Genomic DNA, 27,455 nt, shown 5'->3' on the forward strand with positions numbered 1-27,455 from the left:
TTTTTTTTTTTTTTTTTTTTTTTTTTTTGAGACAGGGTTTCACTTTGTAGTGCAGCTTGCCTTGAGCTCACTATGTATCCTAGGCTGACCTCAAACTTGTGATGATTCTCCTGCCTCAGCCTCCCAAGTGCTGGGATTACAGGCATGCATGCTCATGCTGGCTATAGTTGCTTTCATCCAATTTCTTTTTAATCATAGTTCTGAAAATTGTTTTGAATTCACAGATTCTCTGTTATAATTCACTCCTTCTGTAATATTTGAGTACTATATGCTTTGTCCACAGTCTCTTTAGTGACTCATTGAAGACCACCTAATCACCAAGTCCGAGTTTTATTTTCAGTTTTCATTTATTTGTATGTCAGTATCATCTGTTCCTGTTATATATGAATAGAAAATAATTAGATTTTTTTGGTGTGGTATAAAATATACTAATAAAGCTACAGTTTTGCAGAGAAATCCAGTAGTTACTATTTGGTTGAAACATTTAAATAAATTTGGACTTCTCTCTCATATTTTTGTTCCATTCTTTTGTGATTTGTCTGCTTAGTCTTTTTTGAGGCCTATTTTTCTTACCAACTTATTTTAGCAGTTTTGGTTATTTTGCTGCAGGGTCTCATTATGTAGTTCAGGATAACCTTGAATTCACTACGTAGCCCAGCCTGTTGTCAAACTCAGGGTGACCGTGGTCTCAGCTTCCTGAGTGCTGGATTTACAGGCTTGTGCACCATCCCTGGCTGTCTTGGTAACTTCTGAGAACCCTTTGCATGTAGAGGTTATTTACCATTTGCATGCAGAGGTTATTTACCATTTGCAGCATATAAGAATTCTTTTTAATTATGTTTCTTTAATTTTTTGTTGTATTTGAATTTGAATTGTTTTAACATTTTATATAGTCATCTACCTCTTGTAATGATGTTTTTGTGTTATGTTCAGAAAGGTTTTTGTTTTGAGCAAAATTTTACACAATGGAATATTCTTTATTCAAAATCCAATCTGTTCTAGATTAATGATATTTGTAAGGGCTAGTTATCTTGAGTATAAAACAATACAATGAGGTAAAAAAAACTTAATGCAAGTAAGATATGGTGTGTTTTATGGGATTTGAGGGATGGTAAGTAGCTCAAATTACCAGCTATGGTGGCACATGTCTGTAATCCCTCCCCAGGAGGCTGAAGCAGGAGGATTTCAAGTTTGAGGTCAGCCTCAGCAGTTTAGTGAGAATCAAAATGAAATTAAGTAGCTCAGTGGTAGCACAATTGCCTTGCATATAGGAGACCTGGGCTTAATCCGAGTATCAATACATTCACACACACACACACATACGCGCGCACACACACACACACACACACACACACACACAAACACACTCACGAGAGAAAGAAGGAAAATACCGTGACCAAATGCAACAGATTCATATGTGTTAGGAATGCTTTTCTTGGATATAAATTTATTTTGTAAATCAGTTGAAGTATGTTTAAATGCCTATTATTTTACACTACTTTTATTTTCAAGGTTCTTTGAACACAGTAGCCAGATCTTTCTTTCCAAGTAGCCACACTGCTTCTTAATCACATACCAGTCCATTTATTTAAATACAGGATGACCAAACATTTTTTTCATTAATTTTTATAAGATAATGTAATGGAAAATACAAAAATGATCAAATTTATTCAGTACAAGAATCGACTGGTTGAAATGACACCTGCCCATGTTATGCACCTGATAGTACATAGACATGTTCTCAATGATGCTTGGCTCAGGGTAAACTGCTAAGTGGTTAATATCTCAACAGTATTCCCCAATACACGAATAAGTGCTTCTGTATGTAAATATGGTAAGAGGAGTTGCATTCTTAGTTACTGTTTCAATTTCAGCTTTTACAAGAAGCTGAAGTGTGGAAAGAACAAGTGAGTGAACTTAATAAGCAAAAAATTACATTTGAAGACTCCAAAGTACATGCAGAACAAGTGCTAAATGATAAAGAAAATCACATCAAGGTAAGTAGTTCTACTAGTTTTCATGGCTGAGTTGGCTAAAACACTAACACTGAAATTTGAAAACTTGTTTTTGGCATCTTTTATTTTCATTAAGTATTTGGCTAGACTTTCAAATGCTTCTTCGAGATTTATAGATTTAGCGCATGTATATCAGCATTGTATATTCTATATGTCCATTTTGTCTCTTTTTTTTTTGGTACTGGGGATCAAACTCAGGTCCTTGTGCTTGCGAGGCAGGCACTGGAACCACTGAGCTAAATCCCTGGCCCTGCATTTTGTCTCTTTAGTACCTTATTCTAGGTATTTACAGGAGAAGAAAATGATTTTTACCTTTTCTCTTTAGGCTGCCATCTTTCTGCTGGGAGGAGATCAGAAAGAGTTTGAGAAATTGGACAGATAGTTAAAGTCATATTTTTTAACTGAATATAATACCTAAATTAGCTGGTATTCTATACTTTGATAGAGACAGAAACCTTTTAAAAATAAATTTAAATGGAACTTTAATGATAGGAATGAGATCATTGATATTACGTTTGGTGTTTGTTTGCCTTTTTCCTACTCCCTGTTCTCCCTATCCCAGCCCCTTTTTTTCTGCATATTACCCCCCCCCCCATAGCCGTGCTGCCCCATACTGGGGATTAAACATGGCCTTCACACTGAGCTGCATCTCCAGAACTTTTTATTTTTTGGTTTTGAGACAGGGTCTTGCTAAGTTACCCAAGCTGAGCTCAGACTTGTGATTCTACTACCTTCCCCTCCCAGAGTGGTTGAATTACAGGTGTGAGTCACTATACCATTTTATTTATTTATTTATTTTTTCCCGTACTGGGGATTGAACTCAGGACCTTGTGCTTGGCAGGCAGGTACGGTGCCACTGAGCTACATCCTTGGCCCTACCCCATTTCTTTTCAATCTTAAACTTTCGCAGTGCAGATACTCAAGTTTGAGTATCAAGAACAAGATGAAAGACCTTCGGTAATCAGTACAGTAAAATGGATATTACTATACATTTGTGCTAGTTTTGTTGTTACAAAAATGTTGTCAAGATACCAGCTCTAAGAATTTTATTCATAATTTGGCATGAAGTTGCCCTTCTATATCCACAAGTTCTAAAATTTTGACTTTAACCAATCATAGATCAAAAGTACTCACCCCCAAATTGCATCTGTATTGAACACATGCAGAGTTTTTCTTTGTCGTTATTCCTTGAACAATGAAGTATACAACTATTTACTGGAGTTTACATTGTATTAGGTATTAAGTCATCCAGAGATGATTCATTTTGTTTTTTTGTTTGTTTTGGTACTGGGGATTGAACTCAGGTCCTTGCACTTATGAGGCAGGTGGCGGCACCACTGAACAAAATCCCTGGCCCCGTTTTTGTTTTTTGTTTTTTTTTTTGGTACTGGGAATCAAACTCCATACCCTGTACTTGCCAGGCAGGTGTGGCGCCACTGAGCTACATCCCTGGCAAGGTGATTTATAGTATACAGGAGCATATGCATAAGTTACATGCAAATACTATGCCATTTTATAGGAGAGACTTGTGTGTCTGTGGGTTTTGGTATCCATGGTGGGAGAGGGTGGTAGTGTGGAACCAATTCTCTGTGGATACTCAGGGATGAGTACTATATTTTTCCTCTGAACTTATTCTACTTAAAGGATTTGGGATTCTTCCTAAACAGAAGAATGTGATCCCCAGGCCCTGCTCAAAGCTGTAGTCTGTGTTATTTGTGCCAGAAGCCCTGAACAGAGGGAAGAGGTTGAAAGTTGAAAATTTAGAGCTGGGTAATCATTTGAGTATCTGTAGTGTTAGAAAATTGTCCTTTATTCAAGAAGATTTAAAACATTGTCGTAAAACTTTTAATATTCTCTTTTTAAATTCTTTTCCATAGTGTCTTTATCAACTGAATTCTTTAGCTTGTTTACTTGAATGAGTCAAGTAAAAAAATCTGTGATCATATTGTCTCATTTACAGATGTTTTACATCACATAAAGTTCACACCCATGTTAATGCCCGTTTTATTTGTGGCAGTGAGAGATGTCATACAAGACAGTAGTTTACCACTTTTTAGTCATTTAGCATATCTTAACGGGAATGGGCCAAAATTGTATTTGGTTTAGAGATAATTTTGGTTTTTAGCTCAAAAAATTTAATAGCCAACACATTTTATAGTTCTTAGGACTACGTGTCTTAGTAACAAATAGAAAATAAGTACTTGTGTTGTTTACATGGACTGATTTTTAACTACTATTGCACATTCATAAGTTATAAAGCCATAAGCATAAGGCATTACCTTCTCTCTAATTTTTCCCTTCGCTAAATGTCAAGTCTCTGACTGAACACTTGATAAAGATGAAAGATTGGGCTGCTGTGCTTGGAGAAGACATAACCGATGATGGTAACTTGGAATTGGAAATGAAGAGTGAATCATCGAGTGGTGCTCACTTAGGTATTAAGTCATGACTCACCCTCTTTTGCTAAAATGGTGACTAGCTCTTCTATTTCCTTTTTATTCCTCCTGTACACCATGTTTTTATCCACTTGTGCTCCAGCATATTCTGTCTGGCTGTCTCTCTCTGAAATACCGCCTGTCTCTCTCTCTCTCTCTCTCTCTCTCTCTCTCTCTCTCTCTCTCTCTCTCTCTCTCAAACACCCTCCCTCTCTCTCTCTCTCTCTCTCTCTCTCTCTCTCTCTCTCTCTCTCTCTCTCTCTCTGAAATACCGCCCATCTCTCTCTCTCTCTCTCTCTCTTTCTCTTTCTCTGTCTATCCCATACAGTTCAGTTTTAGCTGGATCACTGCCCTTTCACGAAATCTTTCTTCAACTCCTCAGACTCACAGCTTCCTTACCCTCTGTTGTCTTCAAGTATTACATATGTCTCCATTGCAACAGTTTCCAAAATTGCATCGTGATCGTTTTAAAGCTTGTTTTTTCTTGTGCTTCAAGTTAATCATATGGAGGGGTGACTACTTTAAAACAGGAATGTTATATAAATCAATAATTAATGAGACTTTTTTCTTTAGTGAAATGAACGTAGTACTTTACTTTTAGCTGTCTCAAATTGTCATTGCCATTGTTGTTGCATTCCGAAATTGGTACAAGTTAAGTCCACTATAGCCACTCACTGGATACTCAAACCTATCCCTTTGGCTTGTCAAAAAAAATCTTTTTATTTTGATATAATTTTATTATTTTTAAAATTACTATTATTAGTGCATATTTGTAGTACATGATTACATTCATCATGGGGAGTTGGTACATGTACATAACTCCTCTTAATTCTTTTTATATACCCTTCTCCTTTCTTCTATCTCTGTAATAATTTTGGAGTCCTAAGAAGTTGAAAAAATAGTACACAGATATCTTATGCCCTTCTCCCAGTTTGCCCCTTAATCAACACTGTTATTAAAGAAGAACAGGTGTAAAACAAATTCTTTCATGGGCCGGGGGATTAGCTCAGTGGCACCACTCCTGCCTCACAAGCGTAAGGTCCTTAGTGCAATACCTGGTACCAAAAAAAAGAAAACAAAAAATTCTTTCATGATAGTATTCATATGTTAGAAGAAAGTTATAACCCTGAAGTAGATATATATAGTAGTCTTCAGGAGATACTATCTAAGCTGTCTAGTAGATGTTTCCAACAACATTTGGTACTGATCCCTGTATATATTGTTTTCTTCCATACCTACACACCTATGATCATATTTGATGTATAAGTTATAGTAAGAGTTACAACAAAAATGAGTAATTATAACAACATACTATAAGGAAAGTTTTGTAAGTGCAGTTTCCTTTATTTATGCTACAGCAGCTCATCTGATAACTGAAATGACTCTTGAGTGACTAACAGGCAGACAGCATGTACATCATGGATATGATGCACAGATGGGTGATTTATGTCTAAGCAGAAGGGATTGATAGGTCAGCATGAAATTTTAGCATTAGGTACTACTTAGAATTGTGCATAATTTAAAACTGTTTATAGAATTTTCCATTTATATAACTATGAAAATCACAGAAAGTACAACTGCAAATATGGAAGGATTATTATGAAGTTCTCTGTGTCCTTTTTTACTTCTATCAAAAGGAAATTCTTTTTCTAAGAGAACTTAGTCTTGTTTAATGTTATTTTACTTGAGTTATAATTTGACTCAGTTTGGATGCTGTAAAAAACCCAAGAATAGTTGAAATGGTGGATTGTATTTAGGTGAAAACTCAATCCTTATTACAAGCCTATTCTTAGACTTAATGTAGAAGAAACTTTTCAAATGATGTGGTACTTCTGGTGCTTTTATTGTTTACCTTCCTGGGAACAAAGAACATTCCACCTTTAGCAAATTCTGGAATTTTAGGACTCTAGTCGAGTGAATTAATACAATTATTTGGATGTCTGTTTTAGAATAGTGCTGCTTTTCCAACTAATTGTAATTTTATTTTTCATTATAGATAACGAACCAAAAGGAGCTTTGAAGAAATTGATTTATGCTGCTAAGGTTTGTATTATTTTATAAATGTTAAAAATAATGGATAAAGAAATAGCACAAGGATTAAACCTATATATCCTTGATAGGTAACTATTTTATTTTATTTTAATTTTTGGTTTTTTTGAGACAGTGTCTTGAAGTGTAGTTCAGGCTGACCTTGAACTCACTGTGTAGCTCAGGCTGGCCTTGAACTTGTGGTAATCTTTCTGTATCAGCCTTCGCAGGGCTGGGATGTACGTGTGCCCCATGTTGCCTAATAGCTATTTTAAAAGTCCACTTTATTGTCCTTGTGTAAGTGTATTTAAGAAATGATCAGAAATTTCTTCAGCAGTTACGTTTTACTTTTTTATATTAACTTTAGAAACTCATAATTTTTAGAATCTATTAAAACCTTCCAAGTTCATTTCTTCAGATAGTTAATATATTTAAAATGTTTACTATACTGCATTTTATCTAATTCTTTCTGTAGTACATTCTTTTTCTTCTGGCCTTAGTATTTTCTTATCCCCACTGCACTATTTCCTATTTTGAGAAGTAAATACTGGGTTTATTTTCTTCTGACTTATTCCTTCTTTCTTCTGTTCTGATCTTTGCTTATATATGAGAAGTCTTGGTGATGTAGTGTGAAGGCTGTCAAAATGTGTTGAAAATAAATAGAATGAAAATAGTGACTTTTTAAGCACCTAGTAAAAAACATTCACTGATGTTCTCTACCCCTGGTCTCAGAATGAACTCTCAATGTCTTTACTAGCTTTCTAAGATGGAAGCAGCACTGTTGGTTTTAGGTGATAATTTCATCTGAGTGAAAAAAATAGCTTTTAAAGGGTTGGGGTGGCATATTGAAGTTTTTTGTTATTTGTTTAACTGATATTGCTTTTTTTCTTATTTTGCTCTTTAAAGTTAAATGCGTCTTTGAAATCCTTAGAAGGAGAAAGAAACCAGATTTATACTCAGTTATCTGAAGTAGATAAAACAAAGGAAGACCTTACAGGCAAGTAATCGACATAGTTTTTAAATATTTCTAAGTAAATACATCTCCTTATAGAGAATAAATTTATTGAATCAATTTTGGAAAATCCAATTTCATTGGTGAGTATTTGTGGAGAATTAGTCCTGAGTTTTGTTGTTGGTAAAGCTTTCTCAGTTTCTTTTATATTTATGAGAAATTAATGGAATAATTTTTGAAAACATGTACAACCATTGGTTACAGTGTCATGTTTTGGATAGTTGTATTTATTTATTTTTTTGGTACCAGGGATTGAACTCGGGTCCTTGAGCTTGCAAGCCAGTCAGTGGAACCACTGAGCTAAATCCCTGGTCCTGGGATAGTTTTAGATGTTAAGGAATAGCAAATTGAAATTTAAAAATTACTTTGTTAAAACTGATCTTCAGTAGTAATATTAATTGCTATATATGGCTTCCTTTAATATAAATACGTGGTTTATTAGCGCATAAAGGAGGGATGTTAGACCTGTAGAAGTAAATTTTTCTTTTCATTGAGAAGATTTGTTTACTTTGCTGGTAATGTTTATATTTTTAAAAAAGATAAATAAGTTCTTGTGTGTTTGTGTTTTGTGGATTGAACCAAGGGCCTTAGCTTAGAGCTTTACCCCAGCCCTTTCTTACTTTTATGTTTTGGAACAAAGTTTTGCTAAGTTGCCCAAGGTGGGCTTGAATTTGTGATTATCTTGCCTCAGCTTCCCAGAGTGCTGGGAATACAGGTACCATGCTCAGCCTACAATTTTTTTTATTTTTTTGGTACCGGGGATTGAACTTGGGTCCTTGTGCTTGCAAGGTAGGCCACCGAACTGCTGAGCTAAATCCTCGGCCCTCCTACAATTTTTTTTAAGAGTTGGTATAAATAACATCTCATTTTGTATAAAATTAATATATTTTGCATGTATATTTACATCCAAAAAGACTAGAAGGACATCTTCAACTGTCAGCAGTGGTTAACTTTAAATTTGGGCAGATTTCTATTTTCTTTTTACCTACCAGTAATTTCAAAAACTTCTGTAATGTATGAATATTTATAGTAAAAGTTTTTTTTTTTTGGATGCAAAAATCCTCCACTTTTGTTTTTTTTTAGTAAAACAGTTTTAAAGGTTGAAGTACCAGATGAGGAGATACTAAAAAAAAAAAAAAAAAAAATGATCATTGCCTTTTTCACATGTTGTGTTAGTTGATTTATAGGACTTCAAAACACATTAGTTTTAGTTTTTAAAAAAACATTGCTATATGTAATGTGTAGTACTAAAGCCATGGGAAAGATCAATGGGTCACAAGAGAAATAAGGAGAAATTAAAAAATTTATAGACTCAAATAACAGTGGTAGTACGACACATCAGAATCTTTGGAACATGATTAAAGTTCAAAGATGGAAGCTTGTAGCTATGAGTGCCTACATTAGAAAAACAGTGATCCCAAATAAACTAATGATGCATCTCAAGGCCCCAGAAAAACGAGCAATCCAAACCCCGTACTAGTAGAAGGAAAGAAATTATAATAATCAGAGTGGAAATCAGTGAAATTGAGACTAAACAAATAGTATAAAAGATCAATGAATTAAAGAGTTCATGGGCCTGGGAGCTAGCTCGATGCCGCTGCCTGCCTCGCAAGCACAAAGACCCAAGTTTGATCCCCAGTACCAAAAAAAATTTAAAGATTTCATTCTTTGAAAGGATAAATAAGACTGACAGAACCTTAGCCAAACTTACTAAGAGAAAGAGAATACCCATATCAATATAATTAGAAATGAAAGAGGCAAAATTATAACACCATAGAAATCCAGAGGACTATTAGATACTATTTTTAAAACATTCCAATATTAGAGAATTTGTAAGAAATGGATAAATTCCTTGATATATGACTTATCAAAATTGAACCAAGAAGATACAAAATCTTTATAAACAGATCAGTAACAGCAACAAAATGCATTAATAAAAACTCCTATTAAGAAAAGCCCAGAGCCGGGCGTGGTGGCACACTCCTATAATCCCAGCCCTTGGGAGGCTGAGGCAGGAGGATTGCTGTGAGTTCGAGACCAGCCTGGGCTAAATAATGAGTTGCAGGTCATTCTCAGACCCTGTCTCAAAAAACCAAAAACCAAAACAACAAAAAACAACAAAGAAAAGCCCATGACCCATTGGATTTGCCACTGAATTTTACCACAACTTTAGAAAAGCACTAGCATCAATATTTTGCAAACTTTTCCATGCAATTGTAAGGAAAGGAGCCGTTCCAGACTCATTCCATGAAGCTAGCCTTACCCTGATACAAAATTGATAAGGATTTAACAACAACAACAAAAGAATACAAGCTAGTATCCTTGAGGAATATAGTTGCAGGGCCAGGGATGTGGCTCAGTGCAAGGTCCTGAGTTAGATTGAACCCGAAAAAAAAAAAAAAAAAAAAAAAAAAAAAAAAAAAATCTGCAAATATTCTCAGTGAGATACCCAGACAGAAGTCAGCAAAGTATTAAAAACATCATACACCAGGGCCGGGGATTTAGCTTAGTAGTTCCGCTGCCTACCTTGCAAGGTAAGGACCTGAGTTTGATCCCCGGTACCAAAAACAAAACAAAACAAAAACAAACAAACAAAAAAACATCATACACCAAGTTGACTTTGTTCCAGGGATGCAAGGATGGTTCAACATATGTAAATCAGTAAGTGTAATACATTTCATAGATAGATCTTTTTTTTGTTTATATTGAGACAGAATCTCACTATGTAGCGGCCTTGAAGTCACTAGGTAGCCCAGTCTGGCCTTGAACTCACAGGGATCCTTCTGCCTCCCAAGTGCTGGGATTACAGATGTGCACCACCATGCCTGGCTCATAGGTAGAATAAAGGAAAATAAATCATGTAATCAACTCAGTAGATGTGGAGAAAGCCTTTGACAGACTTCAGTGTCACTTCATGGTAAAAACCCTGATGAAAATAGGTACAGAAAAACCTTACTTGATATGGCTTGATAAAAGTCGTATATGAGAAAAGTACATGCAGCATCATACTGAATGGGGAAAAACTGGGAGCATCCCTCTAAAATCAGGAACAAGATGGATGTCCACTCTTACCATGCGTGTTCAGTACTCAGCCAGAAAGAAGGAAATTATGTCATTTTCAAGAAAATGGATGAACTTGGAACTGTTAAGTGAAATAAGTCAAACTGTCAGATACAGACAGTTACATATAGCATGGTTTCTCTTATATAACAAATCTAAAGCATGAATAACAGTAAAATACAGGAGAAATTGTAGGCAGCAGAGAGGTAGTTGATGGAGATGGGATGGTGATTAGGGGGAGGGAGAAGGAATAGTGAGGGAGGTGAAAGGATTGAAAATGATGAAGATATGTTATATACATCTATCATTTCCCCAAATTAAAGATAACTATGATGTATAGCAAGGATACACTAATGAAAAAATTAGAGCAAAGTATATAGCTCCTTAATTAAAATATTAAAAAAGCATTTATATGAACAAAATACCTTATAGATTTTCCATTGTGTTTGGTTTAGATTATTATCAATTTATTATGTTTATTAATTTGTGTCTTTCTGAAATGTTAATGTACAACTCAGAATATTTATTTCTTTGATTCAAAATTTTCTTTAGAGTGTATTAAAAATCTTCAGACTGAACAAGCATCATTGCGGTCAGAAAATACACAATTTGAAAGTGAAAATCAGAGGCTTCGGCAGAAACTTGAAGTAATGACTGAACTGTATCAAGAAAACGAGAGGAAACTCCACAGGTAAGAAAAATTATGTTGTTACCTTTATCATTATTATTATTTTGAGACTGGGTCTTACTATGTAGTTCAGGCTGGCCTTGAACCTGCTATGTAGGCCAGGCTGGCCTTGATTTTTACGATGATCCTCCTGCCTCATCTTCATAGATTCTGTATGTGCAAGTTTGCCTACTTGATGAAATTTATTTGTAACCTTTAAATCAGTTCTTGCAGTTTTTGTGGCCATGTTAAGACGTAAAAAAGTTTAAATTGCCTACCTGATCCCAGCGTGGTGGCACACACCTGTAATCCCAGCACTCGGGAGGCTGAGGCAGGAGGATTGCTGAGAGTTCGAGAACAGCCTGGGCGACATAGTGAGTTCCAGGTCAGTCTTAGCTACATAGTGAGTCTCAGCTACATTTGTCTCAAACAAACAAACAAACAACAACAACAACAACAAAATAAATTGCCCACCTGAGGCTGAGTGAGGCAGCCCTCTGCCTTTCTAGTTTCAGCTTTTAATCTGTAGGTAGGGATTGTTTTTGTAGTGTTTAGTGGCACATCTTTCACATTTTTGTGCTTTTAAAAAACGTTTAAAATGCTCCCCAAGCATAATGTTGAAGTGCTGTCTAGTACTCTGAAGTACAAGAAGACTGTGATATATTTTATGGGGAAAATACATGCCATGTAAATTTGGTTTAGGCATGAGTTCTAGTACTGTTGGTGGTGAGGTCAGTGTTTGTAAATCCACAGTATGCATTTAAATAATACATGAAGCAAGATTGTATATTGATTGAAAAAGTTGTGACCAGAGGCTAATAGGATCCTAATCTTATCCTTTGCCGAGATCTAGTATTTGCTAATTCAGGGCTTGTGGTGACTTCATAGAACATAATGAGAATAAATTATAGAACCTACTGTATAAACTTACAAGGTGGTAGAAAATGTTAATGCTCCGTTGAGATGAGGGTGTTGGGGTTTGGTTAGGCTCATTCACTGATAAGCTCTCTCTCTGTTTCAGTGCTTCGGATTAAATTTAAAGATGAAAATTTAACATTCATTGTGGACCTTTGGGTCATTTTGGAAGAGAGATAAATTTTACTAAATGGAGGAGTTGAAGTATAGCCTCAGGGTTTCAGTCAGCAAACCTAAGAATAGACCATTCCTTTTAGAATACAATATACAGTGGTACCTCTGTTCACGAATTTAGTTCTTTCCATGATTCTGGTCGTAGACTGAATTGGATGAGAAACAAATCAAATTCAGTGGCTAGGTTCAATGTTAACCTTATAGAAAATTTGATTTGGGTCTTGTCTGATTCACTTTGTGACCAGAATCATGGAAAGAATTAAGTTTGTGAACTGAGGTTTCACAATATTGGAAATACATTTTGGACATAAAGAGATTATTTGAGATCACAGAAATTCTTCTAAGTGTATTTTTTGGTAATAAAATTATATATGGTTGATATGGGACTTTAATTAGATATATTTAAATGTCAAAGAAAGTTATTTCCTATAGATTTTCAAAGCAAGAAAGAGGCTGAATAATATCATACCTGTTTGTGTTATTTGCATTATGATTTTATTCATTCATTTGAAATGTTTTGAATTCCCCCAATATTATATGTTATATTCTTAAACTACTTACTACCCAAATTCATTGAATTATGCTAGTAGTTATTCTTCAGAGTAAAATATAGAAACTTGACAGAGCCATTAAAGTGTTAGATTTCAATTTTTGCCTGTGTACAATGTAACATAGTTCATTTGTTTTCTGTATGGTGACTTAATGGTTTTTAATGACATATATTACATTATTAACACTTTTCCAAATTTAATGTTGCAGAGAAGTGAAAATGTAGAACTTAGTATGTTGCTTTAAATATGTGAAGGTATGATTGTTCTTCACTTGTCTTATTGGGTTTCCTTTTGAGGTGTAATTTCTACCTTTGATAGGCCTTCTCAAAATCGAGGGGAGTATAAATAAATAGAGCTCAAGTCTCAGTGGGAGGAGTGTCTAAGAATTGCTGGCATCTTCAGTATCTGGTCTGCAGAGACACACGTCTCTTCCTTACCTGTGCCCATTTTACTTTCATGCTTTTCCTAAGGCATTTATTTTCTTGAAAGACTTAACATAAAGATTACCCTAGGGAGTACTTTCTAAGTGATAGACGTGTAGTGTATAGAATATAAAACGTTTATTTATGCCCTATGGTATTTCTTCAGTAATTTGTAATGTTCCTTTACAAAGTTCATAAAGGAGAGGAGACATCTATTTAGCACTCCATATGTGTTTTCTTGTGTTGTTCAATATTTCTTGAGAGAACAGCATTAATGGTAGATATTATGTGAAGCAATATGGGTAGTATAGAGGACTTGTGAGCTCTCTGCCTCGGTCCAGTTACAGCGAAACACCGCAGAATATATTGGTCAACTATAAACTGTGTGCATGAAGATGGTCTCATAAGAGTATGCTACTGAGTGACATCATAACTGTCAGTTTATATAAGTACACTCTGTGATGTTCATATAATGGGGCTACATTGCCCCTGTGACACGTTTCTCAGCACATCCTTGTTGTTAAGTAATGCACCTTGTATTAAGTTTTTCTGTTTCATCTTCATTTATATAAAATAGGAATAATAATAATAGTACTTACAGAGGTATTGTAGTAATTAAATATGATAACGCTGTAAAGGCCTGTAGCATTGATGGTAAACCTTTGAGCTTTCAATGATGCAGACAGTCTGCTGTGGCATGCCATGGGATCACCAGCACTGGAATGGCTCAATACTATGCTATAGTAATGGCACATACTAATGGCTCAATAAATTACTTGTTACTGGTATTGAAAGAACTAAGAATAGCTGGGCATGGTGCCGCATTCCTGTAATTCCAGCACTTGAGAGGGTGAGGCAGGAGGATTACCATGAGTTTGAGGCCAGCCTGGGCTACAAAGTGATTTAAAGTCCAGTTTGAGCTAGATAGTGAGACTCTGTCTCAAGAAACCAAAAATGAACTAAGAACTAGTAAGTAGGACTAGTACTGTTTCTAATATTATTCACTTTGTGTTTATTCTATTGTTGTTGTTATTATTAAAATGGTACGGAAGCCTAATCCCTAGTTTTAATCACCAATTTACAAATACTGAAACATAGTTTATTAGTTGGTAACTTTTTTTTGTGTGGGGGGGTGGGCGGGGGGTTGTTGTTTCTGAGACAGGGTCTCACTATGTAGTTGAGACTGACCTGGAACTCACTGTGTAGCCCAGGCTAGTCTCGAAATCACAGCGATTCTCCTGCCTCAGCCTCCTGAGGGCTGGGGTTACAGGCATGCCCCACCACGCCCGGCTGGTGGTAACATTTTATCTAACAAATTTAATGCTTTTAATTATTTTTATTTTTATTTATTAATTTTTTTGCTGCTGGGGATAACTCTGGACCTTGTACTTGTGAGGCAGGCAGCGGCACCACTGAGCTAAATCCCCAGCCCAATGCTTTTTATATAAGAAGGCTTGATAAATATTACATAGTCGTAATAGTTGTTATTAGCATTTACCTTTGATAACCTTATTTTCTGATAAATTAATATAGAAAATTCTTGAAATCATAATTTCAGTAGTACTGTTTGATATAATACAATTTTGATTTTATAGCATTCCATCCACACCAGAAATATTTACTTCTTTTTTTCTTGCATGTAATATTTGTAGTGATATTTTACAAATTGTTTTAGGGGAAACACCAGTTTTGATACAATTAAAAAGATGTTGATTATTTTGTGACATGTATTAAAAGAAATAAAATACTTTGTTTTAAGGAAATTAACAGTAGAGGAAAATTGTCGGTTAGAAAAAGAGGAAAAACTTTCTAAACTGGATGAAAGGATCAGCCATGCCACTGAAGAGCTGGAGACCTATAGGTATAAAATACTCTTTTTGCGGGGAGGGAAATTAGTAAAGTATTTAAAAATTCAATAATAGGAAAAAAAGAAAACAAAAACCAATGACAATTTTATTTCATTGCTTTCATTCAGATTTGTTGCTCTTATACAAGTATGCAGAAAATATTTTCTTTTAAGGATATGTCATTTTTAAACCTTACATTTGAATATGGACAATTCTATTTTATGTTAATATCAAGAAATTTATAAATGCATTCTTTGTTTCTTTTTTATTGATTTTATTGGTACTTTGTAGGTATACAGTACAGTTACAATCATTGGAACACATTCATTTTAAGATCTTCTACTGTTTGGTTCAAATGAGAATATATACAATATTAATGAGTACCACAGTGTGCTATAAAAAGAAAAATAAGCCACAATTAACATCCTGACAATATTTATTAAACTAACTTCATTGAATCTTCACTAGAACCAAGAAGGAAATAAAAAAGAAATAGGACATAATAGTGTTCAAAATATGTACTTGTGATACTTTGGTTTAACTTAGGAAGAGTAAACTTGTTTTTAATGAAAAGGAGGAATTATTTTGTTAGTCTTACAAAGGTAATCAGTAATATTTTAGATTGCAAAAGTTGTTAATTTCTTAGAATTCTCTTAAGATTACAGGCATCTTCCAGGATCATGCTTCTTTAAAAAAAAAAAGGGTATAAGTACTGTATAAACCTTTGTGTAACTTTGCTTCAGATAAAACCAACTGGTAGCTTAAGGTTAAAATTAGATCAGGAAAAAATATTCTTTAGAATTGCTTAAAGGTAATTTCTTAATATTGATTATGGAACCATTTTTTACACAAATAGAGCATTTGAGAATGTTTTAATATTTTTTTAGTAGAGTGTTTATTACATTTTAATACTGTGGTAGAATAATTATTTGTTCCTTTTAGAATACGAGCCAAAGATCTTGAAGCAGAATTGGAGAGAACCATTCAGTCTTATCAAGGGCAGGTACGTGTGTGTGTGTGTGTGTGTGTGTGTGTGTGTGTGTGTGTGTGTAAGTGTAATTAAAAGAGAAATTCTGATTTGCTTGAATTAATGCAGGAATACAATTTTTTGACCAGCTTTATACTTTTCTTTAGATGTGGCATTTGACTGTGGACCATTTCTAGGTAGCCAAGGATTCTGAGATTTAAAACAAAATCATATTTAAAGTTCCCTTCTTCCTTGAGAATGTAATTATATGGCATATCAACATTGGGGTCTCATAGTTAGCCAGGCTGGTTATCTGTTAGTGAGAATCTCTTGTTGAGTTGATTACTGCAAAAAATAGAACCTTACTAGACAAAAATCTTGTTTGTATTTTCAATTTTTGTTTTAAAAGTATGATAGAGTAAATTTGCTTTAAAATGCTTACTGTCTCTACAAAGATAAATTATAGTGGGGCCTGGGATTTAGCTCAGTGGCACCGTGCCTGCCTCAAAAGCACAAGGTCATAAGTTTGATCCCCAGTATCCCCTAAAACTGTAGTTGTAGATACAAGTGGTTTTTTACTCAAGAGAAATAATTGTAAATATTTTTATAACTTTATTTTTTAGATCATTTCCCATGAGAAAAAAGCACATGATAATTGGGTAAGTTTTAAATTCTTTTAAGGTTCTTTTGTCAAATTCTTTTCAGAAGTTATGCTGTTCATTTAAATTAGGTGAAAATAAAGAGTTTTTTTTTTTTGAGATAGAGTCTTGCTAGTTCAGGCTGGCATTGAACTCATTATGTAGCCCAGACTGACTTTGAACTCATGGTGATCCTCCTGCCTCAGCCTCCCGAGGACCGGGGTTACAGGTGTATTCCACCATGCCCGGCTTTAAAGATAGTGGTTTTTAAAAATCACTTAATTTCATTAGTGATGAATTTGTATTAAAAGTTCAGAATATATACAAAGAAATAATTATCAGAATCACTTTTATTTGTCTATATTACCTAGATGAATTTAGATATAAGAGCACATTCAGAAGTAATTTTGGGGGCTGGGGATTTAGTTCTGTGGCGCTGTGCCTGCCTCAAAAGTGCAAGGTCCTGAGTTCAGTTCCCGGTACCAAAAAAGAAAAAAAAAAAAAAAAAGAAGTAATTTTGGTTCTACATTGTTAACAGTTAAAAGAATGTTTTATTTTACTAAAATTTTACTAGTGTAACTTTTTTTTAGAATAAAATTGATTGTATCATTACATATTGGAAATAGATATACACGTGGAATAATTTTGATAGTGAGTGCTAAAATAATTTAACCTGTGATTTTTGTAAATGTTTACATAGTTTATTCTTTGGCCAATTAAAATCATTTCTAAAGTCAGTTGTGGAACTGAGGATTTAGCTGAGTGGTGCCACACCTGCCTTACAAGTGGAGTTCGATCTCCAATACCAGAAAAAAAAGAAAAAGGAACAAGAAAAAAAAGTATAAAGTCAGTTCTAAAGTGTAGTTCACAATTTTGAGCGAAAGCGAATTTGATAATTACTTTTATTTGTAAAGAGATGGTTCTAGACTTAATTGCTTACTTTTGTATGCTTTGAGGTTTGTACAAATATATGATTAACGTTAAATTAAAAATAATTTATTACAGTAAAAGACACATTGCCATTAATGTCACTCAGAAGATTTCTCCTTACTTTGAGCACACTTATTCCATCATTCTTACCACTTTCTGAAGCAGTTCTGGAAGTTCTTTCTTGAGAAATATTTTTAGTTTTGCTCTCCTGACTATTTTAATGTCATGAATAAATTCAAAATGCTTACCTTTCGTGGTCATTTTGACTTCATTGCAGCATATGTTGGATCTTGGTTCTTGATCCATTCTGCCAGTCTGTTTATTTTGACTTGTGAATTGAGACCATTAACATTGGTGGTTGTAACTGATAATATGTTGACTTACCCTTGTCATGTTATTTTCCTGTTGTCCCCTCCCCCCTTTAATTTCTTGCCTTGCCTGATGAATTCATTCTGTTGGGATTCATGGAGTTGTAATGTGCTTTATCTCTTTCTAGAATATCCTTCAGAACATTTTGGAGTGCTATTTGGTATTCATGAATTTCCTCAGGTGCTCTTTATCATGGAAGTATCTTATTTCTTTATAAATTTTGGAAGATAATTTTGCGGGGCACATCAGTCTAGGTTCTTTTAGGGCTTGAAATACTTCACTATAAGATCTCCTTGACTTGAGGATTTGTGTTGAGAAATCTGCAGTGATCTGGTGGGCTTTCCTTTGTGTTATTTTTTTGGTACCAGGGATCAAACTTGGGTCCTTGTGCTTGTGAGGCAGGCGGCAGAACCACTGAGCTAAATCCCTGGCCCCTTTGTAGTTAATTTGTTTCTTTTCTCTAACAGCTTTTAATATTCTGTTCTTGTGTTGGATTTCTGCAATCTTGACTGCTCTATGCCTAGGTATGGATTTTTCTGTTAGGGTCGGAGATTTAGCTCAGTGGTTCTGCTGCCTGCCTTGCAAGCACAAGGACCCGAGTTTGGTCCCTGGCATCAAAAAAACAAAACAAAACAAAACAAAACAAAAAAGCTACTAGATTTTTCTTTTGGATCATTGATAATTGGAATTCTGTATGCTTGACTTATCTGTATGTCAAATTCTTTTTCCTTGTTTGGGAAGTTTTCTGATATTACTTCAGTGAACAGTTTTTTAAAACGTTATTTGCACTATCTCCTACTTTTTCATTGACTGTGATTGATCTTATGTTATTCTTCTTTGCATCATCTTGTGTCTGTCGGATTGATTTCTCACAAACCCTTGCTATTTTTAAGAAATCTTTCTTAGAAAAAAGTCTGCTAACTGCAGCCCTGTCTTCTGTTTCTGATATTCTGTCTTCACCTTGGCTCATGCTATTGTGTATACTTTCAATATACTTTTTAATTCTTAGATATTGCTTGAGTATGTTTCATGGATTCCATTTCTTTCCTATGTAGGGCATTCATGTTTTCCATCATTTTCTGAAGCTCCTCTGTTTAGAAAAAAATCTATATTTTCTCTAGAGTCAATATTATGTCTTTCATTATGGTCACAATCTCTGTAGTTATCTGAGAAATTATTTATGATTTGCTTTTTTCTAGAGCTTCTTACATCGGCTTTCTTACTTCCAATGTTACCATTTCAGAAAGTCCAGGTGAATGACTGTTGGATTGTTCCACCTCATTGCCTGCCCCCTGGATTTGCTTTTGGTGAGCTGGAAGTCTGGGTTTGCACCTTGTTCGAGTGTCTTTTCATTTCTTTTTTTTTTTTGTGTGTGTAATTCTTGGGTTGATGCTCATAGATGACTTATAGCAAATACCTTTATTGCTAGTATTTAGAACCCTTAGGAAATGACTACTTCTCAGAGATGTCTTCCTGCTACAGCTAGCTTTTAGGTTTTGAGTTTGTTGCAGGATCCTACCTGTTCAAATTATGGGGGCTGAGAAGTTGCTGCCTATTTGGCATAGCCCCTGATTCTTTGCCACTGGCCTATAGTATGTTTCATGACCCTTAGGCATCTCAGTCTTGGTATACCAGGAAAAACAACTGATTGGAAAAATTATGTCACTTTGGCTAATAGTACAATCAGCAATAACAGTAGCATCAAACATAGCCTAGAAAATGACAAACTGTGGTAACTATTAATGTGCCACCTTTAAATATATGAACTAGATTTATGGTTATATAACAAAATCTAAAACCAGAAAAATGTTTTCAGTAAATAAGCTCTCAATATAGTGAATATACCCTTAAGTAATAGAATTTAAAAGAAATAGAAGAGTAAAAGATTAGAAGCAAGTCTGGAGGGCGAAGGAAGATCTTGCAAATTTTGAGAAACTGGTGAATAAGACAGGAGAGAAAGAAAGAAGGAAGAAATAAAAACAAGAACAGAACAAAGCACAAAAAAACCAAAACAAAACAAAACAAAAAAACCTAGAAACTGTGTTCACACTCATATGAAAAACAATCAAGAAAAAAACAAAACAAAAACAGAAACAAGAAAAGAGAAAAATGGAAAAAAAGAACAAAAATGTCCACTTCAGGGTATGTCTCTGCTGTCACTGGTAGACAAATGTGGGCAGTATATAGATCTGAGCTGATTAATCCCAGCAAGCCAGCTGTAGCTTTATGTCTGGGTAGTAGAGAATCCCAACTCCCCAACTGCTCAAACTGAGCTCCCTGACCTGCAAATTTGAACTCTGACATTGGCACTGGAAGCCACTAGATGAAACTAGCCAGCTGCTCTCCTGAATTCTGAGCTCAGTTGGCCCTTCTCCAAGGCGGCTACTGGCTGATCTCTCTCTCCTGGGGGACATCAAAACCCCAACAAGTACCTACCGCTGCAGTCTGCTGCATCCACTGCTCCACTCCACTGGTGTGTTTCTCTGTGAAGGTTTCTGGAGTTGACAGTAGTCACGATTTGTCTTCAGGTTTGAGCTGCCCTTTCCCCACAGTCTGGACTCAGGTAGGAGGTGCTGCCTGTTCTTCTTTGCTGAGGACTCTGTTTGCTCTCGTTGTGGGCTTCAGTTCTGCTTCAGATCCTTCGTGGGTCCCAGTGACCTACTTCCCTCCTCCTTTTCTTCCTCACGTTGCTTTATTCCAGTGCCTGGACACCAAACCTTGGAGAGGCCCTCTTTTTGCTGCTCACCCCTCCACTATCTTCCCAGAAGTCTGATCATTTTGACTTTTGCAAAGAAGTTGTATAGTGCCAGAGGTATTATCAGGGCACATTGTAATGTTTTTATTTAACAGAAATTGCTGTAAATGTTTTGAATCAATCAGGACATACAGGCAGGCACAAAAAGACACAAAAGAGAACTCACAGAACTGCTTTAGAAAATGACAAGAATGATGGGATAAGAGTATTAAAGCAAGGGTGACTACAAGTATATAAGCTTTAGACTTCACTAACAGTGGTCTTCTTTTCATTCATAATAGTTTATCACTTTGTATTTTTATAAAGTAAACCTTTGGATGTAGAAAAAAAAAGTAAGGGGAAGTAGTTTGAGAGGGATGATTAGTGGCAATTGTCTTTACTATCATTAAGTTTTTTCTTTCTTTTTTTTGGTACTGGGGATCAAACTTGGGACCTTGCACTTGTGAGGCAGTGGCACCACTGAGGTGAATCCCTGGCCTCCAACTGTAATGAAGTTTAAAAAAAAATTTTTTTTGATACCTGGGATCAAATTTGGGGCCTTGTGCTTGTGAGGTGGGCTGCAACACCACTGAGTAAAAATTTTATTTAAACATTCACTGTAGTTTTTGATCACACCTCATAAGCCCATTGAATTGCATTAGTTTGGCCAGGCTAATGTTCTACATGCTGCTGCATATAATCTCCAGAGTCTGCAGAATGATTGGGAAACATAAGATACAGTAGACTGTACATATTTGGCTTTTGTCAACAATTATTTTGGAATATCGCATGTTCTTGGCATTTATTATAAACATAAGCTTTGTTTTCTATAATATATATATGTATATATATACACACACATATATATATATGTGTATATATATTCCAATTAAAAGTTTTTTTGTTTTTTTTTTTTTTTTAAATATGGTCTCATTCCAGGTTGGCCTTGAATTCATGTAGCCCAGGCTGGTCTTGAACTTGTGGCAATTCTGCCTTAGCCCCCCCAAGTACTGGGATTATAGTCGTGTGTCACTGTGCTGATCTGTGCTCTGATTTTAATCTTTTATTAAATAAAAATATCATTAAACAAATATAAAATACCTAGAGGAATACTATCTGTATGAATCTGTGTACTTAACAGATGTGCAACGTTGATTATATTCAGTCATGTAAAAAATGACCTGTACAAGCATGCTGTGAACTTATTTTAGACCTTTATGATTTCCCAGTCACACAGATTTTCCTCCATTCATGATGACATTGTTTCATAGTGAGGGCTGCCAGACAGAGTGACTCTGAATTGCCATTTCCATTGCCCTAAGCTGTGTGCTCTTACTGTGTTAGCTGGGTATCACCAAATAATGCTAATCCATGATTTCGCATCTAGACAATAAATTTCATTGGACACATGATTAACTCTAGTCTCAGGCTCATACTTTTGCTTACATGAAATTTATTCCAGTTTGAATATTTTCCTAATTTTAGCTGGGTGTGGTGTGCATGCCTGTAATCTCAGCATGCAGGAGGCTGAAGCAGGAGGATGAAGCAGGAGGAGTGCCATGAGTTTGAGGCCAGCCTATGCTGCGTAGCATTTCAAGGACGGCCTGAACTACATAGCAAAATCCTGTCTCAAATTTCTTTTTTCCTAGATTTAAAGTGTTTTACATTGAGCTTATGAAATGCATACTTAGGTGATTGTGCTATTTTTATGCCGTCACTATGATATCACTGTGGTATTTATGCTATTATTTCATTTTCAGTTTGTATAAAATTTTTTAAAAAGGTGTTATTTTCTTTAAGTTGGCAGCTCGGACTGCTGAAAGAAACCTGAATGAGTTAAGGAAAGAAAATGCTTACAACAGACAAAAGTAAGTAGCTTACAAGGAGCACTTTAAAACTTAAAATTAGTCACTACTTTTATTAATTGTATAAGACTTTTTAAGGATAAATAAGAAAACTTGGATTGTACTAGCATATCTGGTTGCAAAATATTTTAGTTTTATAGGTAATACTTGTCCTGAAAAGGTCACTGAAATAGAACTTGAAAGAAACTATTCACCTATTCGTCTGTAAAAAGTACAATTTAAAAAATTTTTGCTGGGCGTGGTGGCGCATGCCTGTAATCCCAGCACTCGGGAGGCTGAGGCAGTAGGATCGCTGTGAGTTCTAGACCAGCCTGGGCTACATAGAGAGTTCCAGGTCAGTCTCAACTATACAGTGAGACCCTGTCTCACAAAACCAAAAAAAAAAAAAAATTTTTTTTAGGGGCCGGGGATTTAGCTCAGTGGCACTGCACTTGCCCCATAAGTACAGGGTCCCGAGTTCAATCCCCAATACTGAAAAAAAATTTTTATTTTTTTAAACCAGTGTAGGTACAGGGAGGTACAAAGGAAGAAAATAAAAAGCAGTAATCTTTTTGATAATAGTAATGCTTAGAGTATCATCATTTTCTTCTTTTTTTTTGGCTAAGATAGAACAAGTAGTTATTATCTCGTTCCCTGGTTTTAGTATTTGATGGCATTGTTGTACAGTAATAAAATAAAAGGGAGATTGAAAGTGTATAGTAAAAGGGAAGACTAAATGCTTTCCTATGAGGATAATAACAGTCTTATGAGAGTTTTATATTTTCTTGACAGACTGTATGATCAACATTATTGAATATTAGTTGTCCTTTTGTCTTTTCTGACAGAAGTTTAAAATAAAATGAGTACATGTTTTATTTCAGGTCTGATGGTCAAGAGCTAGAATAAGATTCATTTGAAAGTTCACATTTTTAAGACAAAAGTTTCCAAGTGAAGTAGGAGGAGTTAGTGGGATTTCCAATTTTATTTTATGATTGGAATCATCTGGGTCACATTACAATGGAAGGTGTAGCTCCTTGGGAGTGCTGTGTTTTAATCCTGGTGCTTTCATTTGTCAGAAGTCATTTAATCTCCTAGCTTTAGTTTTCTTGGTTATAAAATGATGAATTTGAACTGGCTGTTCCATTTTAAAAATTTGGATTCTATGAGACAGTACTTACTCTACATTATAGTCCAATTTTGAAGAAGAAACGAAACAGTCCCAAATCTCAGCAGAACATCACTGTCCATAAGCAACAAGGAACTGGTTGCCCCAAAATAAGTAATGAGAGATATAGCAAGGTGTTTGGTTCAGAATAGAGGGTCTATTTCTGTGCGTCAGTTTTGAGGGTAGATTAGCTTTGCTTGGCAGTGGCATTTTTCTTGAAATGTGGGTGCTTCTCTTGTATAAGTGACTTAGCGATGTTTGTTCTTTATTTACAGATTAACTGAAGCAGAGTTTAAATTTGAACTTTTAGAAAAAGATCCTTATGCACTTGATGTTCCGAATACAGCATTTGGCAGAGGTAGTCTTTTCACCCCTAATTTAAAATACTTATTATATTTATATATTGTGATAAAGTTTATATTAGCATAAACTAACACTATTATTTATAATTAATTTAGGTTTTAGAGCTGGAATTGTATTCTAAGCTCTCAAAAATTCCAAGTTCTGGGATTTGTTTCCCTAGCAATAAAAAAAATTATCGATATCTTCTTAGTGGGATTCTATAAGATAATATGTTTCTAGTACTATATTATCTTCTTGAAAAGCCAGGCAGCTGGCAGTTTAGTAAGGTACTCATTATTTGAGGGGGCGAATAAATGAATAAAAAGTACTTAAATGGAATGGCATTATGACTGTTTACATATTTAACTATACTTTTTAATTTGCTTGGATTATAAAAATGGGAATTAAAAGTCTGTTTTTTATTATTTGTTTAAAAGGTGGGGAAAACTTAATAATCTGATAATAATCCTGTGAACCAATTCTTTGAAAGATATGTTTACTATTTCGATCCTTTTATTTTGAGATAGCATCTTCAGTGATCTCAAACAATTTCATATAGTTTAAATTTTTAAGAATAGTTTTGGTTAAATTGGAACTAAGCTCTTGTAGCAGTGAAAGTAAATCTATACTTAAATGAATAGAATTCATTTTACTAACCTTTGGAAATTTATAAAAATTACTTGAGGGTCAACTTTCCTTAAAATGAAAGTCTAGGCTGGGGATTTAGCTCAGGGGCACCACGACAGCCTTGCAAGCTCAAGTTCTTGAGTTCAATCCCCAGTACAAAAAAAAGTCTACTTCTACATTTAAAAATTATCAGATTATTATGACTTTCAAGTAGTAACAGTTTGGAGTGGAGGTAGTATACAGAAGAAATTTTTGTCTAAATCCAATGCAGAAGCTTCAGGAAGGATAAAAAATGCTTTGATCTTTTGTTCTAACTCAGCTGAGTATCGTAACAGATGCCCTTTGTAAGATTTATCATGTTTAAAAATATTTTTTCAGTGGTATTTTAAGTCTGGTTTGTGTGTTGGTTTTTGATCTTTAAAGCATAACCATTATTTTGAGAGTGATTGAGTTTGTAAAATATTAGGGCTCTTGGTTCTGTGGATTGTAGAGAGAGTAATTTTTCTGATAAATTAGTATATATTGAGACTGGTTTTTTTTACTGGTAAGAAATCAAATGTAATTGCTGATGCTTCAGAGCATTTTATGCATTTTTCTGGATTTCAAAATCTGAGCTTTAAAAAGAAAAATGTGAGCTTCAATCGAACATTTCATGGCCCAAACACAGTATATCTGGTCCTGATTTAAGTGATCACTGCCATATTGCAACCCTCAGCAGCTGAATTATCTATAACCACACTGCCATTAACAACAAAACAGCATATTTTATGCTCCCAAATCCTATTACTCCAAAATATCGCCTATATCCTTTGTTTAACCTCTATGGTTATGTAAGTATATTAATTACCAATAGGGTAATGTTTTATTAAATGTCTTTTGGGTAGACTTCAAAAATAGAGATTCGCTATTTAATTCAGTCCTATATTAGCAAAACCAAAGGCATAGCATTTAGCACTTGGATTAAACTAAAGTTGGCAATAGGTTGTCCTGATGGTAATTGTTGAAATGGGATTCTATCTTTATAGTGTAGCTAACTGAAACTATGAATTTAAATATGCTGTTTTAATTATTCCAGAGCATTCCCCATATGGTCCGTCACCATTGGGTCGGCCTTCATCTGAGACGAGAGCTTTTCTCTCTCCTCCAACCTTGTTGGAGGGTCCACTCAGACTCTCACCTTTGCTTCCAGGGGGAGGAGGAAGAGGTATATTGTTTAAACATTTTTATTCTCTAAATTTCTTCCTTACTTTATATTTTTTTAATCTCAATTTACCTTTAAAATAACTTGTAAAACAAACAATTGGAAAATACAGGCATTCCTTGCACTTATTGTGGGTTACTTGTTTTTAGAAAGGATCTCCGCAACATCTAATTTTAATATATTTTTCTCTTGGGAACAGTGTCATATAAGTTGAGCATTCCAACTCTAAAAATCCGAAATCCAAAGTGCTCTGAAATCTGGAACTTTTTGGGCACAGCACTAAAAAAGTTGTGGATTTTGGAGCATTTCATATTTCATATTTTCAAATTTGAGATGCTCAGCCATTTACGTCTCTGCAAATATTTCAAAATCCAGAAAATTTCAAAATTTCAATATTTCTGAGCTTAACCATTTTTAATAAAGGTTATTGAGCCTTTACTAGATAATATTTTGATAATGGGTTTCATGCATATCTTATTTTTAAAAAGCTATGTAGTATAAAATGTTTTAAAGAATACATAGAATAGCTGCTTAACCTAACATCAAATTTTGTTTTGATAAAGCATTATTACAATGTAGAATTTAAAAAATTTTTAAACTCTATTACTATTATCTCTCTGTTTAAAAATCATGAAGTGAAAGGATGTCTTGTTTTTAGAATGGAGTTCAGAGGTACCCTTTTAAGCAGAGTTTTATGGGATTCTCTAAGGAGAACTAAATCATTTGTTCATAACTTTGAGAACCCAGGTTGTGTCCCCCCACACTGCCCTTACATGTTTTTGAGAATTTCTGTAGGTATCTCAAGCCCAAGCATAGCTCTTTTTTTTTTTTGAGACAGTGTCTTGCCGTGTAGTTCAGTAGCCCACGCTCGCGTCAAACTCACTGCGACCCCACCTCAGCCTCCTGAGTGCTGGGGTTACAGTTGTGTGCCTTCATGCTCCAAGCATAATTCTTGATCTTTCTACATTTGCCTCCTTATTGTCACTCTGGTGTCACAAAGGCTCTGTTGCCTTAGAAAACTTGTTTGCCTTGAAGTTTCCTCTTTTATTTTCTGACCTGTTTTTTCACTTTGTCAAATTGCTTTAAAGATTTTCCTGGATTTGTGGGCAAATTAAAAAACATAGGGTCTGTTCCAAAATCAAAAGTCTTAGGTTTTTAGTCTCAAATCCGTGTTTCATAATAGCTGATGGTGTTCTACACAAGTGAAGTGTCCTCACCCTTTTTGTCAGTGATTTTTAGCAGATTGAATTTCAGCTCAGAACATGAAGTATAGTCTATATAGAAACTTCAAATAAAAGAAAACATATCAAAATTTAGGTACTCAAATTAATTTGGTACAGGGAATCGAATCAAGATCCTTCACACTAAGATACATCTCCAGCTTTTAAACACTTTTTATTTTGAGATAGGATATCCTGAAGTTGCCCAGGCTGGGCTCAAACTCAGCAATCCTGCCTCTGCCTCTCAGAGTGCTGGCATGATAGGTATGTGTCATCACATCCAGCTGATATT

General features: G+C 34.8%; 1 protein-coding gene across 5 annotated transcripts in view; it reads left to right on the top strand.

Moving 5' to 3' along the window:
* Mia2 (MIA SH3 domain ER export factor 2) overlaps positions 1-27,455 on the top strand; it is a 96,932-nt gene that overhangs the window by 54,888 nt on the left and 14,589 nt on the right. For 3 of the 5 annotated variants that reach the window (XM_010632632.3, XM_010632633.3, XM_010632636.3), the window contains 11 exons: positions 1,875-1,997; positions 4,330-4,450; positions 6,447-6,493; positions 7,385-7,475; positions 11,103-11,241; positions 15,039-15,140; positions 16,069-16,129; positions 16,717-16,752; positions 22,565-22,632; positions 24,049-24,131; positions 25,818-25,946. In XM_010632632.3, coding sequence (XP_010630934.1) covers positions 1,875-1,997; positions 4,330-4,450; positions 6,447-6,493; positions 7,385-7,475; positions 11,103-11,241; positions 15,039-15,140; positions 16,069-16,129; positions 16,717-16,752; positions 22,565-22,632; positions 24,049-24,131; positions 25,818-25,946 — 1,000 coding nt within the window. The remainder of the gene's footprint in view (positions 1-1,874; positions 1,998-4,329; positions 4,451-6,446; positions 6,494-7,384; positions 7,476-11,102; positions 11,242-15,038; positions 15,141-16,068; positions 16,130-16,716; positions 16,753-22,564; positions 22,633-24,048; positions 24,132-25,817; positions 25,947-27,455) is intronic. The other 2 variants (XM_010632634.3, XM_010632635.3) reach the window with 1 other exon arrangement.

The sequence above is a fragment of the Fukomys damarensis genome, unplaced genomic scaffold, assembly GCF_012274545.1.
Source record: "Fukomys damarensis isolate Sample0158 unplaced genomic scaffold, DMR_v1.0_HiC HiC_scaffold_17, whole genome shotgun sequence".
Lineage (NCBI taxonomy): Eukaryota > Metazoa > Chordata > Mammalia > Rodentia > Bathyergidae > Fukomys > Fukomys damarensis.